This window comes from Sitophilus oryzae, unplaced genomic scaffold, assembly GCF_002938485.1.
Source record: "Sitophilus oryzae breed Bouriz unplaced genomic scaffold, Soryzae_2.0 scaffold_1184_pilon_pilon, whole genome shotgun sequence".
NCBI classification, from domain to species: domain Eukaryota; kingdom Metazoa; phylum Arthropoda; class Insecta; order Coleoptera; family Curculionidae; genus Sitophilus; species Sitophilus oryzae.
The window spans coordinates 1,072,591-1,089,942 of NW_022145820.1; the positions used below are offsets into that span (position 1 = coordinate 1,072,591).

At 33.2% G+C, this 17,352-nt stretch overlaps 1 protein-coding gene across 1 annotated transcript in view; it reads left to right on the top strand.

The window, feature by feature from the left end:
- LOC115891509 overlaps positions 1 to 17,352 on the top strand; it is an 81,132-nt gene that overhangs the window by 43,542 nt on the left and 20,238 nt on the right. The window contains exon 2 of the mRNA XM_030911976.1: positions 16,757 to 16,874. Within this exon, the coding sequence (XP_030767836.1) occupies positions 16,757 to 16,874 (118 nt within the window). The remainder of the gene's footprint in view (positions 1 to 16,756; positions 16,875 to 17,352) is intronic.

A 17,352-nucleotide genomic window follows, 5' to 3' on the forward strand; every position in this document is an offset into this window, starting at 1 on the left:
AATCCTTTTAAGAAAATTTGAAGTCGTTAATTCGGATTTTATTACGAATGTTTAATAACGGAATTGTATATTACATTTCAATAAAAAAAATTATTAATAGAAATATCAATCTGGCACATCCCAAGTGGAGGAACGTCAGTTTGACTGAAAATTTGCCGATGTAAAAATTTGACAGATTTTTGAAATCCCTAACCTTATTTTCCCATGTTTGAAATTTAGCGTATTATTTTATAATACCATAAACTATTATCCAAAGGAAGTCTGCCTGATTTACGAAATTGACAAATGAGTCTGGCGTCATCCTGAAAATTGCAAAAATTACAACATTTTTGCTCATATTGTTCCGGATTTAAAAATTTGTCATGTAATAAATAACAAACAAACAAAATATGTTATCGTGGGAATTGTAATAAAAAAGAAGAATGAATTTATCGGGCAAGCGCACAGTAAGATTAGCCATGAAACATGACTAAAACATGACTACCCGTAGACACTCAGTGTTTCTGCCTTCCGGCTTTATCAATACAGGAGGAATCAGCAACGATGAACTAGTGATCATGAAAAACGAAAAAGGGAAGCAAACGAGGTACCAGGCAGCATTTGCAGCCTGGTTAGTCAGTAGCTCACAATTCGCAAGCGTTACCACCAAAAAAATCGCTGCGGAGGCATTCCAACACACCTCGCTGCTTGGCCCAGAAGAAACATCAAAAGCAACCTTGGCCCAGAGGAAACAATAAACAAAATGCCTCCGCAGCGGTTTTTTGGTGGTAACGCTTACGAATTGTAAGCTACCGCCTAACCAGGCTGCAAATGGTAACTTGTGCCTCGTTTGCTTCCCTTTTTCTTTTTTCAGGATAACTAGTTTATCGTTGCTGATTCCTCCCGTATTGATGAAGCCGGAAGGCAGAAACACTGAGTGTCTACGGGTAGTCATGTTTTAGTAATAAATAACACCATAATTTCAGAAAAAATACACGCCTTGCTGTCATTTACAATAACGAAAACTTGGCTATTCTTACAAGTCAGGTAGTTAAATAAGGAGAGGAATCGGCACATGCGTATATAGGCAACGACCAAAGATATTAAAAATCAGGTTGTAGGGACGCAAAAACATCACTTTTTATTTCAAAAATTGCTCTAGATTCAAGCATTAAAAAGCGTTTACCGTATCGGAATAAATAAAGGGTATCTTTTTTACGTAAAAAAATCTTAGCTTTTTATGCCATTTGTTGAAATGACTCTATCTATAAGGATATAAAAGTACGACAAGAAGTATTCTCTACCCTAATGTAAAGTACCCGTTCAGGGCTGTTACGGAATTTTACAATAGGCCCATTCGCTTTGGCATTAAAATGTTTGTAAGAGTACGAAATTTTAAGAAAAACTGTTCACCAGTATTCTTAAAAATTAAAAAAATAAATTTTTCGGGACTCATTTTAGGGCATGGTCGGTAGAATGGCTCCCCGAAATTAGATACAGAATTTTTTGACACCCTGTATAATTGTTCAATTTGTGAATATTTACTTTTATCATCGACTGATTACGACGAATATATTTTGGGAAATGTCTCTTCTTCTTCTTTTACTTATTTGAGATCTTTCGATCTGTTAATTTTAAGGTTACCTCTGTAGGAGTTCTTGGGAGATGGACTGCCAACTGTCTTTCCATCTTTTTGGAGGTCTTCCCGGCTGTCTCTTACCCCTGGGTTTCCCTTCAAGGGCTATGCGTGGTAGCCTGTTTTCTTCCATGCGTTTTACGTGTGCGAACCATTGCCTTTTTCTTTGCCTACCCCATCTCACTACGTCCTGTATTCTACATTGTTGTCTGATATTTGTGTTTCTAATTCTGTCTCTTCTAATCTTCCCCATTATGGTTCTTAAGTTCTTCATTTCAGTGACTCTTAACATGCTTTTGGTCTTGTTTGTTTCCTCTCGGATTGCTATGCCATATGTCATTATTGGTCTGATGCAGGTCTTATAAATTTTAATTTTGCTGTCTATTCGCATAATTTTGCTGTTTGTCCACACTATTTGTCTCAGACATCCTGACATGGCCGTTGCTCTGTTTATCTGGTTTCTTAGATTTTTCTCTGGATCATGGTAGTGCGACATATCTATTCCTAGGTATCTGAACTGTGATACCTGCTCAATAATTTTGTTTTATACTACCAGTTTGCATCTTACCGGCTCTTTAGAGAAAGTTAAGCATTTAATTTTTTCTGTGGAGATAATCATATTTAATTCACGGCTTACCCGATAGAATTTATGAAGATGTCTCTGCTTATCGTCCTCTGTCTCCGCGATAATGGCTGCATCATCAGCGTAACACACCATGCTAACTCTGTTGTGTCCCATTCGATAACCGATATTCAACGAGACATAAAAACGAACATATTTTGGGAAATGTGAGTTTAGAAAATTTAAAAATAAATTTACGTGTTCTATCGTACAAAACTAGTAATATTTTACTGAAAACTTTATTAAATAAAGACATAATATAAAATTTACCCGAAACTTAAAACCGCAGCAAGCATATACTTATTCGTAAAATGTCTAATTCTGTTGAGTTGTACTAAACTTTTAAAATTCCTCCTTGCACCTTTATGCGACAGCCAGACTGCCGACAGCTACATTCATAAAACTACGCTAATCAAATTTGTTTACAGCGGCGCCGCGCCGCATCCAGGAAACGCTCCCGGTCCGCCATTGTCTTCCGGCTTTTCACGATCCAGGTTTACGGCAATTTCTATCATGGAGACTGCAAGGATTACGAGTCTAGAGAAGAATGCTTGTTATAATGAAGTTATACTTTTGTTTACTGCAAGCTAATATTGTTTTCGGTTTCATAGTGTATCTAGTTCATTTAGTTTTTTTTTGTTAAACGTTTAGTTGTGTTTGAGTAGTTTGTAATTCCCCTTTCTAACCGTATCATAAGTTTTGTCCAAGTACAGGTGATATACAGTTCTCTTGTTATTTAATCTATTTAATAAGCAAGCTGTTTGTTATAGTTATCTAATATTTATCGGCCAACTTTTTGCATAGTGTAACCCTTTATAATTGACTGATATTTTAACTTTATATGTATATTGGCTGATGACTTGTTTTTTATAACTCTGTTTTGCTACGTTTGAACTACCCACATTTTATGGATAAAGATCCCGTAGTCAAAAATGCATCAAATGGAATCAATAAGACCGTTAAGTTTCATAAAATCTTAACTGGCCTATGTATAACGTAATTTAAAAAATGCGTCCATTCTTCTCAAATAGACCTGGTTTAAATTAAAAAGAAGCCGAAAGAAAACTTTGAGTCTTTTTTCGTCTTCTTGTTACTGTGTATAACGGATGAATTAAAGAGATATATTAAAGTTAGTCTTAAAAATATTTAGACTGTAAAAATATAATACTTACTTAATTACTACTACAATAATAGTCAAATAAAAATGGTATATGGCGGGAAAGTAATTGTTTTAAATAGGAGTAAACATTTTTAAAAACACTTTTGCTACTGTCAGTAGTTGGCTCCATATTATTTCTGTGATCAATAATTATTTACATAACACATTGCGATATGAACAACGTTTCTTTTATATGCAATATAAATATATAGCTTATATATAAAATCAAGTATATAGTGTATAAAATCACGTTTTAAAAAAATATTTTGGGAAACAAAAATAAATTAATTATAAATATATAAATAGTTATCATTTACATCAACAAAACTCACCTTTAAACAGCACTTAAGAAACATAAAGGTCCATTACTACCACTTTCCCGTTCAAAATATTCTAATAAAGTTTCTATGAGTTTTTTACGGTTTTTAGTCTTAACACTTTGCACTCTAAACAATGTTCGACTGCAAGGTCTGCTATTAAACATTTTAAGCTTAAAGTCTCACAGCAAAATAAAACACTAAATCAACACATTACACCAAAACATTCTTTCTTTTACAATCGACGCGCGTTTTGCTAACCATGTTAGCATTGAAACTGATAGTTTCAATCATCTGTTGATGATGCTAACCTGGTTAGCAAAACGCGCGTCCGGTGTAAAAGAAAAAGTGTTTTGGTGTATTGTGGTGATGTAGTAGGAATTTTGCTGTTGTAACATCAAAAGTATCAACATCTAACTGTAATTAAGGTATCACAACATAATTCATTTACACCAAAAACTCGTAATACAAAACTGAAATGTTAAAACGAATGAAAATGTCAGGAAATAAATAAATAAATGTGGCAACTGGACAATTTTTACAGCAGAGCTACCAACTGAATCTCTAGCGGGAAATTTAAATTCCAGTTAGTCAGCCCGGCGCTGAATATGTTAATGGTTGGCAACAATAAATTTTAAAATCGCGCCGTCGATTACGTGACTAAAAGTTTAATTGGTATCAAATATAAGTATAGATAAGTATAGGGAAATTAAAATAACTTTGGTTGCACACACGGTTGCACATCATAACACGACCACCAGGAAACTCCATAAGACGACGCATGATGTCATTGATGATGTGCAACGAAAGTTGTTTTAATTTCCCTTTAGTTAATAATTATACAGTTATTAATGTATATATATTATGTAATTATTATTAGATTTTAAATTCTATAAGACTAACTTATGTTTTGTAACAAATATTTGCAAAAATAAAAATTGGTTAGATTTTTTTTGTAATAAACTATTATTTTCAACCTTTCAAAATGAGAAAAAATAGGCTGCCATGTAAATATAAACTTATTGCGTATAATGTAATAGAGCCATAAATTCAATGATGAATACAACAACATAAATCTTTTAATTGTACCATATTTACTAATATTTAGTTCTAGATATGTATTTTATTTGTTTTCCGTTTTTTTTCCTGATAGTATAAATCTCAGCAAATTGTACCAGCGTAGGTAAAATTGAATTTCCTGGTGATTTTATGTTGCCACATAATGGTATAATTTTTTTTGGAATCTATTTACAATATTTATAAAATTACAGACGCAGATCTAGCGAAAATCATAAGTAAAGTGATTATCGCCAGTAAAAAACATAAACAAAAAATTTCTGTAATTGCTGAGTTGAACTAGCGTGATTTACATAATATTATTTAGTAGTTTTATAATCTAAATAAAATTATATTTATTAAAAATTAAAATGTCAGCACCATTTTGAGTTTTTATTCATCTACTATGGCTGATGAAATGAAGAACACTTCCACGTTATATGTAAATTTCTATGGAAAATGTTATCGATTGTCGTTTCCCAGCCAACTGGACGCCGTTTTTTTTTCGATCATACGGTATATATTATTAATTAAAATAATTTTCATAAAATAAAAACCATTTTGTCATATTTGTGCCAACTAAATATTTTTAAATAAACTACTTTTCAACAATAACATGATCGTTTCGTGAAGCGTATAGCCTTAGCCATACGCTCTCCTAATAATGACGGTCTTTTTTTTCTTTACAAACAAACGACACACTGACAAATTTCAATCAAGTCCCGAATAGGATCCTGTCGTAAAAGCCATCAATTCGTTTTTCAACGTTCCGACGTTAAAGAAGGGCGGAGGGTTGAAGGGCGAAGGGTTCGGGTCGTTAATCCACGATCCCTCGAAACTGTCCTGATCAACAAGAAAGTTATAAGGCCGTTTAGCAAAACATCACGTTCGGGAAAGCTATCGATCTATAACATGGAAAACGTGACTTTTTGAATGACCCAAGGGACGTGAAGGGTGGTCAAGCGGCAATAAGTTTGCTAGATTGGGATATATGCTCGATAGGCATATGTAAAAACAGACAAACCCTCTATTCAATAAAAGTTTTTTTGTTTTACCCTAAATCTGAAAATATTCCGTGTTCACTTTTATTATAAATATGTAATAACTAATAACAGTACTACACAAATAAAAGAATATTAAGATAAAATTATATGTTCAATAAGTATAAAAATATGTATATTAATTTTAAGTCTCTACGGAGTGTTCCAAAAACATGTGCCATCTCTCATGGGGAGACTCCTCACGTAAAAATAAGATATATTTTTCATATCAACATGGGTCCCATTCTACTTTTTTTCGTAGCTACCGAAAGTTAAAGACATTTTTTCGATTTATTATAATTTTCTAAGTGCTTTTAGCGATTCGAATGAAATTTGGAGGGTAAAAGTTACTATGAGTGCAACATATTTTAATGCTACAAAAATGTCGACAGATTCACTAGGATTCATATGGGTTATCACACATTTTTCTAAAAAAGCTTATACGCCACTGACTTTTATTCTCTTGTTACCGAAATAGTGTAGTTTAATGCCTATTAGAAGTTGTTTCTCGATATTTTGACGATTTCGGCCTCCTTGATGATATAAACGCAATTTTACTAATTTGCCTTGATCCAAGTCTAATAGCATCCTTTAAAAAAATTAATATCATTAACTTGTGAATGTTTTATATAAGTGCTCATCGATTCCTCATTAAAAAAATATGAAAAAAGTTCCTGTAAGCATGGGTATGGAAATGCATAATTTTAGAGCTACAGAATGTTAAAACTTTTTAGAATTAGGTTGATTGCAATTCAAAATAAAACAGTAAATCACCACAATACTACAATTAAACTCATTAATCCCCAGTTTAATCATCTGCTGATTATGCTAACATGGTTAGCGAAACGCGCGTCCAGTGTAAAAGTAAAAGTGTTTTGGTGTATTGTGGTGATTTAGTGTTTTATTTTGCTATGTAACACCAAAGGTTCCAACCCCCAACTGTAATTATTGCTATTAACTTAAATATCATTATTTTTTATTTGAAATTGTCGAAATTGTCAAAAAGTGTAAGTGTAATTGTCAATTAGTTTCAAAATATCATTCGTATCACTAAAAGTACTTGAAAGAAAATTATAATAAATCGAAAAATTATCAATACTTTAACACCCTGTAGCTAGGAAACAAAACAGAATCAAACCTATGTTGATATGAAAAAGAAATCTTATTTTTACGCCAATCTCCCCACGAGAGATGGCATATGTTTTTTGAAACACCCTGTATTGTTTTAAATCATAATCCTAAAATGGTTTTAATTAATGGTTTTATTAAATATTATAGGTAATACAATGTTACTTTCTTGAATATTTTAAACAAGATAAATATACTAGTTGCATTTAACTTTCTTTAAACTTTCAACTTTTTGTAAGATAGGACATTAGTTCTTATAAACATCATTAATAATTTAATGACATCTTTTGGATTGTATTAAATCTACAATATTTACGTTATAATTTTTTATAGATAAAGAATGTTATTAAATTTGAATGATCTTTCTATCTTTAAATATTTGACCAATAGCCTAATCAATATTTTTTTTAAATAAATATTCCGCCTATGTCCTTTTAGTGAAGCATGTAATGATGTTCATTATTTAGTTCTTAGCTAAGAGGTTAAGCTTGTCTCGAAAAATAACTGCTAATTATAGACATTACTAGAATCTGCAGTTCTTATCACTATATTGTATATATGTACATAAGTACATTTAAATATCACATTTATTTATGTATTTTATTAAAGAAGATTTCTTCTACGAATAGATGAGTTATTCAAAATTAATTTGTCTTTTAACATGGGAAAAACAAAAGACGAGGACTACTTCAAATAAAATTAAATATTTGACGATTTTTTGCACGATTTCGAAAAAGCAGCACGTTTCGACAGCAATAACAATCGGAACGTGGCGGTCGGAAGCTTTATTATCTCGATGGCACGTGTCTCGGGGGTCAGCTCGATATATCAACATAATAAAAGAACCACCCTGTAATATCGGGCGGAATTGCCCTTTACTCTCTCGAAATTAAATTGTATCGACTCCAGTTTCCTATTTTCTATTTATATTGGGGTTTCGGTAAAGGAACGAACATATTTTACAACGTCAAATTAGACAGATTCTAATTTTTTTCTATAATTTCGATATTTCTATATACAGGGTGAGTTTTCCACAATGGTTAAATGGGAAAAGAAAGTCTTCTGGGGTCATAAATACGCGCTTTTCAGATTTTTGGCTTAAAAAAAGATTATGACTTACTAAATATTTTGAAAAAAACAAATATTGGCTCTTTTAAAAATGGTCCCTAGTTCCATTATACCCTATTTTAGACAAAAAAGTTTTCAGATAAAAGTGGTAGATAATCACATCCTTAATAAGGTTGGGTTCTCCATTTATTTCTAAAGCCTATCATTTTTGACATACACACAACCAAACTTATATGGAATCATCTATTATTTTTCATAATTTTTGAGACGTATGAAAATTTTTGTGTTTAAGAATAAAAAACTCAGTTCTTACCAAAAACATTTAATGAAAAATCATCCATATAACAATAGAAAAAAAAAATCAGTTCCCAAAATAAACGCAATTATATTTTTTTGGTTTCTGCAAGAATGAGATTTAAATTTTTAATAATCCGTTTTGCCACTTCTGGCCCCTATGCAAGTTTCGATCCGCGCTGGAATGCTTCTTGTTAAATTATCAACGTTGTTTTGGAGTATGTTTTCCCATTCTGCTAATGATCCATCAATAAGCTGTGCGAGATTTTCTGGATTGTTTCTAATATATTTTTTTTTAAATGGAAACCATAGTGGGACCCATTTTGACGTAAAAACTAAAGAAATGGGAAAATATAGCTTCGTAGAATTTTAGGCTTAATATACCTCAAAATGAGTCATAAGATTAAGGACGAAAACAAACTGAACTCTACAAATAAAGGAATACAGTAACTTTGTTTATTGAGAAGAGAAACCTTGTTTTGTTTGTCTCTCTTTCTCCATTATTCTTTTCAGCTACTCCGAAGAAAACAATTTTAAGGACCAAACAAAATTAAGTTGCGAAGGTGGAAAATGTAGGAGTTTTCAGGACAACATTTTTGTTGTTTGGGAAAGGTCAGTAGAATTTATAAGGCGGTGTGTTGCCGGTGATCATTTCCAACTCTAAAAACAGTATTGACAAAGAAGTATTTATCTATACAAACATTTTCAAACCGTACCAATTTTCGTAGAACACAATATAAGTTAAACTTACTAAAAACAAAAAAAAGTAAATAAACTTAGGGCAGTAGTAACATAACTTTACAGCCAGAATTTTATTGTTAATCAAACTTTATATTATCCTGAATGACATTTTAGTTTCGAACACATTACAAACAATATACAGGGTGTCCCAATAATCCGTGGATAAGAACAGCTACGTATTTCTAAAATCAAAATAAGTTCATTGAACACAATTGTATCTAATGAACACCTATAGCTGGTTCCTAGACTGTATTACCGGTGCTTTGAGCATGTGAGTGTTTTACCTTAGGCAGGTTGCTAGCCTTACCTAAGAACCCTCCTCCTTTATCCGGGCTTGGGACCGGCAGTGACAACTGCGAGCTACTCAATCCACCCACAGCTGCCCCAGGCGGAGTTGAGTAGCGAAATGGAGGCGGATATGTACGGAGCACAAAAACGTATTTGGAAGATGTTGAGGGGTTTGAACCGAGAAACAAATGAAACAATACAACTAAGAACAATTGCAGAAGATACGTTGGAAAAATATTTCAGAGACTTATATAATACGCAGAAACAGATGAACCAATGGAAGCACAAGAGACAAGCCAAAGAGATAATACAGAAGATCATGCGCAAATCACTTACAAGCAAGTAGAAGAGAAAAAAGGAAACTTAAAAATAGAAAATCTCCTAATCAAGATAAAATACCAAACGAGCTAATAAAAAACGCAGGCACGGCTATCATAGAGGAATACACAAAACTGTTTAACATTATATTACAATATAAGAAAATACCAGAAGAATGGAAACAAAGTATAACAATACCCATTTTTAAAAAGGGAGATAAAACAGACCCAGCAAACTATAGAGGAATGACATTACTGAGCACCTCGCTAAAACTTCTGACTAAGATCATTGCGGACAAAATCTCCTCAATAGTGCCAATAAGCGAAGAACAACAAGGATTCCGAAGAAACCGATCAACTACCGATGCACTATTCATACTCAGGCAACTAGTTGAAAAATCCTTAGAATATAACTCTCCAGCCTATCTATGTTTTATAGATTTAACAAAGGCCTTTGATAGAGTCCAACTAAAAGACATCATCACCATCTTGGAAAGCAGTAATGTCTCGAAAGAACTCACAGAACTTACCAAGGACTTAAACACAAACACAACAACCCAAATAAGAACAAACTTTACCTTAACGCAGCATCTTCGAACTACAACTGGTATTCGCCAAGGCGACAGCCTCAGCCCTCTCTTATTTAACACAATCATGGATCAAGTAATAAAAACCGTCAAGAATACTGGATTAGGATATCGAATGGAAATGCATAAAGTAAACATATTATACTATGCCGATGACGCAGTACTTATTGCAGAGTCAGAGGACGACCTCCAAAGAATGCTACAAGCTTTTAACAGACAGGCAGAAAAACTTAACATGCAAATTTCCACAAATAAGACCAAATGCATGACCATTACAAAGGAGCCTCTACGGTGCAAATTGGTAATAAAAAACAAAACTATTGATCAGATAATGTCATTCGAATACCTCGGATGCAAAATTACAAGCTCAGGATTCCTGGAAGAAGAAGTAAGGAAACAAACCAATAAAGCTGCCGCAATATCAGGCCATCTTAAATATCCCATATGGAGAAACAAACATTTGAGTACAGAATGTAAGTCAAGAATATACAAAACCTGCATACGACCAGTGATGACATATGGTGCGGAAACCAGAGCTGAAACATCAGTAACAAAGAGAATCCTACGAACTACTGAAATGAAGACCTTAAGAATGATAACTGGATACACATTGAGGGACAGACAGAGAAATGTAGACATAAGAGAAAAGTGCCAAACAAACGACGTTGTCAGATGGATAAGGCAGAGAAGAAGAGAATGGAACCAGCATGTCAATAGAATGGGCCCCGACAGAATGGCCATAATAATTCGCAACAACGTACCCCATGGCAGAAGACCTACTGGACGACCACCTAAACGTTGGCAAGACAGTTGGCAGTCAACCTCGCAAGAGTTGCTTAGACGAGGAGGAAACCGGAACTAAACAGGCGATACGCCTTCTAAAAGAAGAAGAACACCTATACAAAAGTGCTTCGTTTGTCCGCTAGAGGGCATCAAACTTTAAAAATTTAGACACATTTTTCAGATATTTTAAGAACCTCTTTACAATTTGAATGAGATTTTGGGTGTCTATGTTTTGCTAACTGATTTAACATTTGGCTTTCCCAAAAATTTTCCAAAACAAGAAAAAGTACAGGAAGGGTGAAAACTATCCCCACTGCTACATAAATTCTAGTATATATATTTTCCTACTTCTCTGACGACATATTTTCTTTTCGTAATATGATCCTTTTAGTATTTACAACATTTTTTGCTTCTCGGAGAAAAACGCTACATCGTATAGTTTTTGAAAAAAAAATGTTTTTAGAATTTAGTTTTTCAAAGCAAATCTACAAAATATACAGAGAGATCTGATATTTCCTGGACAATTACGTATTTATAGGATCAAAATAATAATTGCACATAATTTCCTTTTAGAGAAAAGTGCTTTATTGTAAGTTAGAGGGCATCAAACATTAATTAATTTAAAAATTATTATTTTTTTAAGCTGTTTATGAGGCTTATTGTCAAATATAATTTATGATAGTATCATAACATTCCATATTTTCGCCAACTAGATTATTCGAGCATAATAGATTTTATACGCCTCCATAGCTTGATGTGACAAAAACATTACTTATAAATCAGCTTTTGAAAAAACATTTATTTCCTCAAAAATTATGCACGTTGGCGTTTGTTACAAGAGACAAAAATGTAGTACATACTAGAAGGACCATTTTACGAAAAGAAAATCGGCTTTCGGTGGAGTCGGAAAATATTTATACCAAAATTTGTGTAGAGGTGGGGTTAGTTTTGAACCTTCCCGTACTTTTTCTTAATTTCTGTGAAAGTCAAATGTTAGAGCACTTGGAAAAACATAGACACCCAAAATATTCAAATCGGAATAACAGTTAATAAAATATCTGAAAAAATGTGTTTATTTTTAAGTTTAATGCCCTCTAGCGAAGAAACGAAGCACTTTCGTATAGAGGTAAATTGTGCTCAATGACCTTATCTTGATTCCAAAAATAGGTAGAATTTCTATGTCCACGGAATATTGAGACAACCTGTATTTTATTTTAAGAAACAGTTATTGAAATGTGAGTTTTAGATATAGATAAGTATACGCTTCTATACACGTTGAAGATACTAGAGATATTAACTATCTCTTCTCTAGTATATTTAATATCGAATTAATAATTGCAAGTAAACTATTATAGAATGTCCGTAACCTTAACTACGGCTATATTTAATACAATTTCTTCTACGTCCACTTAATTTGCCGGTGCCTTCGCCAAAATCGAATTTGCAGATGCCGGGCCAACGTGACTGCTTTTTCTCATGCAGGCCACGTCTTTCCACATATGTACACACGCATGCTTTCGGCTTAATATGCCCTCAAAATTAGTCTTCCGTCCAAGTACGAAAACACACGGTCACACCAAAAGAAAACAAGAAAAAGAGTTACTTTATTTACTTAGAAGCTGTTCTATTTACTTTTTTCTTTTATTCCTTCAAACTATATGGACGAAAAACAACTTATAGTGAAAACAAAATTAAGTTGGGGAGGTGAAAGATGTAACAAATATTTTCACGACCGCATTTTTGTCCATTAAATTTTCATGAGAAAATTGTATTTGTAGGAATATTTTTATAGACTGACAATTTCTAAATTTTCAGTTTTTGATAGTCCTTGAAATATAATCAAACCAGCCAAACGAAGTATACAAAAATATAAATATTTCTTACTTTTTTGTTAATTGCTTTATTTTTTAAACGTATATAAAACAGTGTGTCGATCTGCGGTGCGAGAGATGTGATGGTACTGGGTTCGATCCTCAGCCAGTACGGTCGCTTTATTTATTTAAATAAAAATATTGATTTATCTAGAGCGACGAGCGAGCCGCCGCGGCCGCCTCAATGAAGGCAATGGCAAACCACCATAAGTAATTTACCTTGTACAGCCTCTCAAATAGTGCCGTTCGGATTCGGCGATTAACTGTAGGTCCCGTGTACTTGTGAAACCCTGATGACACACATCACAAGGACTTGCGAGAGGTAGCAGAGGCTCTATATAGAGTAGGGAACTGTAAGAAGATAAAAAGCGAGTAAAAGTATTTTTTCAATGTTCTTAAAATATAGTATTATAATAGTACAGAAATGAAAACTAGTATTAATCAAGAACTATCGAAAATAGGAAATAGCTATCTGATCTGATAGTCAAGCAGCACTAAAAGCGATGAACTCAGTAACCATCAATACGACGTTGGTTAATGAATTCTTAGAGAAGCTGAACAAATTAGGTTATAAAAATAAAGTCTTCCTACTCTGGGTGCCCACTCACCAAGGGATAGAAAGCAATGAAAAAGTCAACGATCTAGCTAGAAAAGTAGCGAACACTCCACACTGACTGGACCAGAACCGTTCTGCTTTCCAAGCGGAAACCAACTTGAAGCGGAACTGAAGAACCTGGAGGACTCCATCGGTAAGTTGGAATGGGAATTTTCCAACGGTCTCAGACGTTTGAAAAAGTTTCTCAGAACTTATGAGAAATATCAAAGATTTTTCTTGATTTGAGGTTAGCTTCGGATTCTCACGGGGTTTCTAACAGGACACTCTCTCCTCAACGAACACCTCAGTAGATTGAAACTGAGAAACAACGGCGAATGCAGATTCTGTGGGGAAAATGAGAAAACACCTTATCACTCAGTGCGACAAGACTATAACCGTTCGTGCTATAATGGTACGGCTGATGTTGAAAATGGAGAGTAGGCCTCTGTGGAGATACTGGCCTTTGTCTCAGATACTCACCTTTGTCAAAGTCCTGAGACTGTAGGTGAGTTATAACCCATAGTAACTCAAGAAATGTGAACACACAATAGATATGTAAGGTCGCGGTGATTAACTCCCCTCAAACCTAAACATTCTACATTCTACTATTAGAAAAGTATAAAAATATGCTATATAATAAAACTGACAAAAATGGCTTTTTTCAATTTTTTTTTCAATATAGCACTAGATGGATTAATATTGTAAAACCACGGAGCATCTATACTTTTTAATAGGAATTAAATGTAATACAGGGGCAGTAAATTCTATTCTTTGGCAAAAAATATAAATATCGCAAAGCATGATATATGATTTATAGTTATGAAAATGAAATTTTAAATATGGCGCTGAAGTATGGCAGATAAACATGCCCCTAGAAGGAAAGGTTTTAGCAGCTGAAATGGAGTTCCTCAGAAGATCGGAAAGAAAATCAAAATTGGAAAAAGTGCGGAATGAAGAAATAAAGAGAATAACATCGTAGAAAAAAATTAAAAAAAAAAAGAATTAATCTGATATGGGCATGTAAAGAGAATGGGAAAAGAAAGGCTACCAAAAAATATCACAAAATGGACCCTAAATGGAAAACAAAAGCAAAGAACACCCCGAGAGACATGGTTAAAGGGGGTAGAAATAAATAATTTACAAGCCGATGACTGGATGGGCAGAAGGCAATGGCAGATAAGGCGGATCTATAACCCGATAACCGTAAGGCGGATCACGCTGTAGAGATGGACTATACTATATATATATTAAATGTAATACTACATTACGGGATTTAATAGAAGAATAATGTTAATATAATAATCTTACTAAATATGTAAATTAGAAATAATACTGGTTCCCATTCACCTTTGCAAAACCATTTTAGCAAGTGAATCTAATTTTTCCAGACTTATATGCTATATGATATGCATCATCCATTACGGAGCTCTAATATTCAATAGTATATTTAATATGATATTTCTATGGCTATTGAACCACGTCAGTCTGATGGCATACCTAATTTCTTAAACAAGTCATATAATTCTCTAAATACGGCCTCAGTAATCGGCCTCAGATTCTTCTCAGAAATGTTCTTTTAAAGCATGTAAGCTTTGCTGGCATGCTTTGGTTTTGTCACATTTTAATATTTTGTGTTGTTGATAAGTTTTTCCATTTAAATATTTCATCCACATTGCTCAATGAGAATAGGCTTCGATTTTTAGCATGAAACTTTTTGATTCCGATTTCTTTTGCAAAGTCGTCATCCGGGTTATTCAGTCTTTCGTATTATGGTTCTCAAATATTTGAAGCATTCTAACTTTTGGAAATTGTATGAATTTCCTGAAAGAGTTTGCTCTCCTTCAAAGTTCACAAATCACCAAACAAACCAAGGCTTGTCATAGCGGATTAGATTTGTCTATTTTTTTTTTGATTTTCAGAAATAATTTTTGATCTCATTATAATGAATCCAGAGGGACTACAATATTTTGTCATTAAAAACACATAGAGTTTATTATATAGATTAAACGAAAAAGATAAACAAATTTAAAACTAAATTAATTCAACATATTTTTATGTCCATTGTTATATTTCGTTAAATGGCAAAAATAAATTAATTTTATTTATGGTCGAATTTCCAATAAACAAAACACAGCAATCCGTTAGGGGATGTTTCTGCGGAATGGCAATTTCGACTAACTGTGTTTTTTTTTCTTAATGCGAAAGGAACATCCGTTACAAAGTTTTTTATTTATAGTCTGGCAGTTAGAAATTTACGATATTCCCAGGAAAAAAACGAGTCAATAAACTGGCTTATCGGAAAGCATTATTTTTATAGTGTTATTAACTATGTTGGGTGAAAATAAAAAAAATCCGGTATGAAAACTTTAAAATACATAAACATTTTAATTGTGACCGTTTTTCGTGTCGGTGAGTGTATTTTGTTTTACTGGCAATATTTCTAAAATATTGTAGTCCTGAATGTACTAATATATTAATCAGCATAAATATAATTATTAATCAAACTTGATATTTCATATAGTCAACATCAGGGGCAACGGCCTAGCTACGTTGAAACACCGGTTCCCATTAGAACACCGAAGTTAAGCAACGGAAGGCGATACTGGTGAATGGACGGGTGACCGGTTCGAAACTCTGTATCGTGCTGTTGTCCAAGGGAAAAGTGTAAAATCTATTGAAACACACTGCTCATTCACGCCGGTTCGAGGCCGGATGAGATCGGATATCTCGTGAGTAAGAGTTGATTTAGACACTTCCTAAGTCGGTAGGCCATTGACCATGATATGGCCGAGGAACGCGGTTCGGATTCCGCGTAAACAAAGTGGGCCCCGTCCAGATTAGCCCTGGCAGCAAAAAGGAGACTTTAACTGAAATATTTACTTTACTTTTACCTTTATCGTCAACATCAAGTTGATTTCATGAAATTCAAAATAAACAAATGGAAATAAAATCATTGCTTAAATGAAATATCATTTCAGTCTACGGCACTGGTAAAAATCATACGTTAAATTATTCAAATATTTATTCGGGAAATGATCCTTCCTCCGTTACGGCGAACTTGTTTTGCATCCTTATGAGTCGTAAGCAACTGCACGGAGATTGAAATTTTCTCTTGGAAAAATTCTCAGTTTTAAACGGTTATGGTTATTTCACAGCGATTTTATTTAATAATCTATAACAATAACACTTGAATAGAATCATTTTTATATAAAGCTTTTTATTATTCCGTTTGACTATAGTCACAATAACTCGTAATTTTTTTATTTTGGTTTTAGGTGTGTTTGGACTACGTGATGTGAAGATTAAAGTACCACAAGCGGTAATTAAAGGTCGTGAAGCTAATTTAGAATGTTCATTCGATTTGGAGAATGAAAATCTTTATTCAGTGAAATGGTAAGTTCGAATAATAGTAATTTGCATTGGTAATAATTATCGAATATGTGTACTCATTTGTGTATTCTCTATTTAGTCGTGCACATTACAATGTTTTAAACAAACCTAGATAATTACAGTTGGGGGTTGGAACCTTTGGAGTTACACAGCGAAATAAAACGCTAAATCACCACAATACACCAAAACACTTCTACTTTTACACTGGACGCGCGTTTCACTAACCATGTTAGCATCATCAGATGAAAGGTGATGTAACTCCGTATTAAACAAATTTCTTGTTGTGCTGTTTCAATATATAGTTGTCAGCAAATTTGGCTTGATTTTGGCAAAATAAGCTATTATGAAAAGTGATTTGTTTGCAAAGTTATAAAAATATAGTAAAATTGTCTAGATCATATTGTAATGTTTGAATTTAGAACAATAAACAAAATAAATTGAGTCGTTTTAACAAATTACTATTTTTATTGCAAAAAAGACC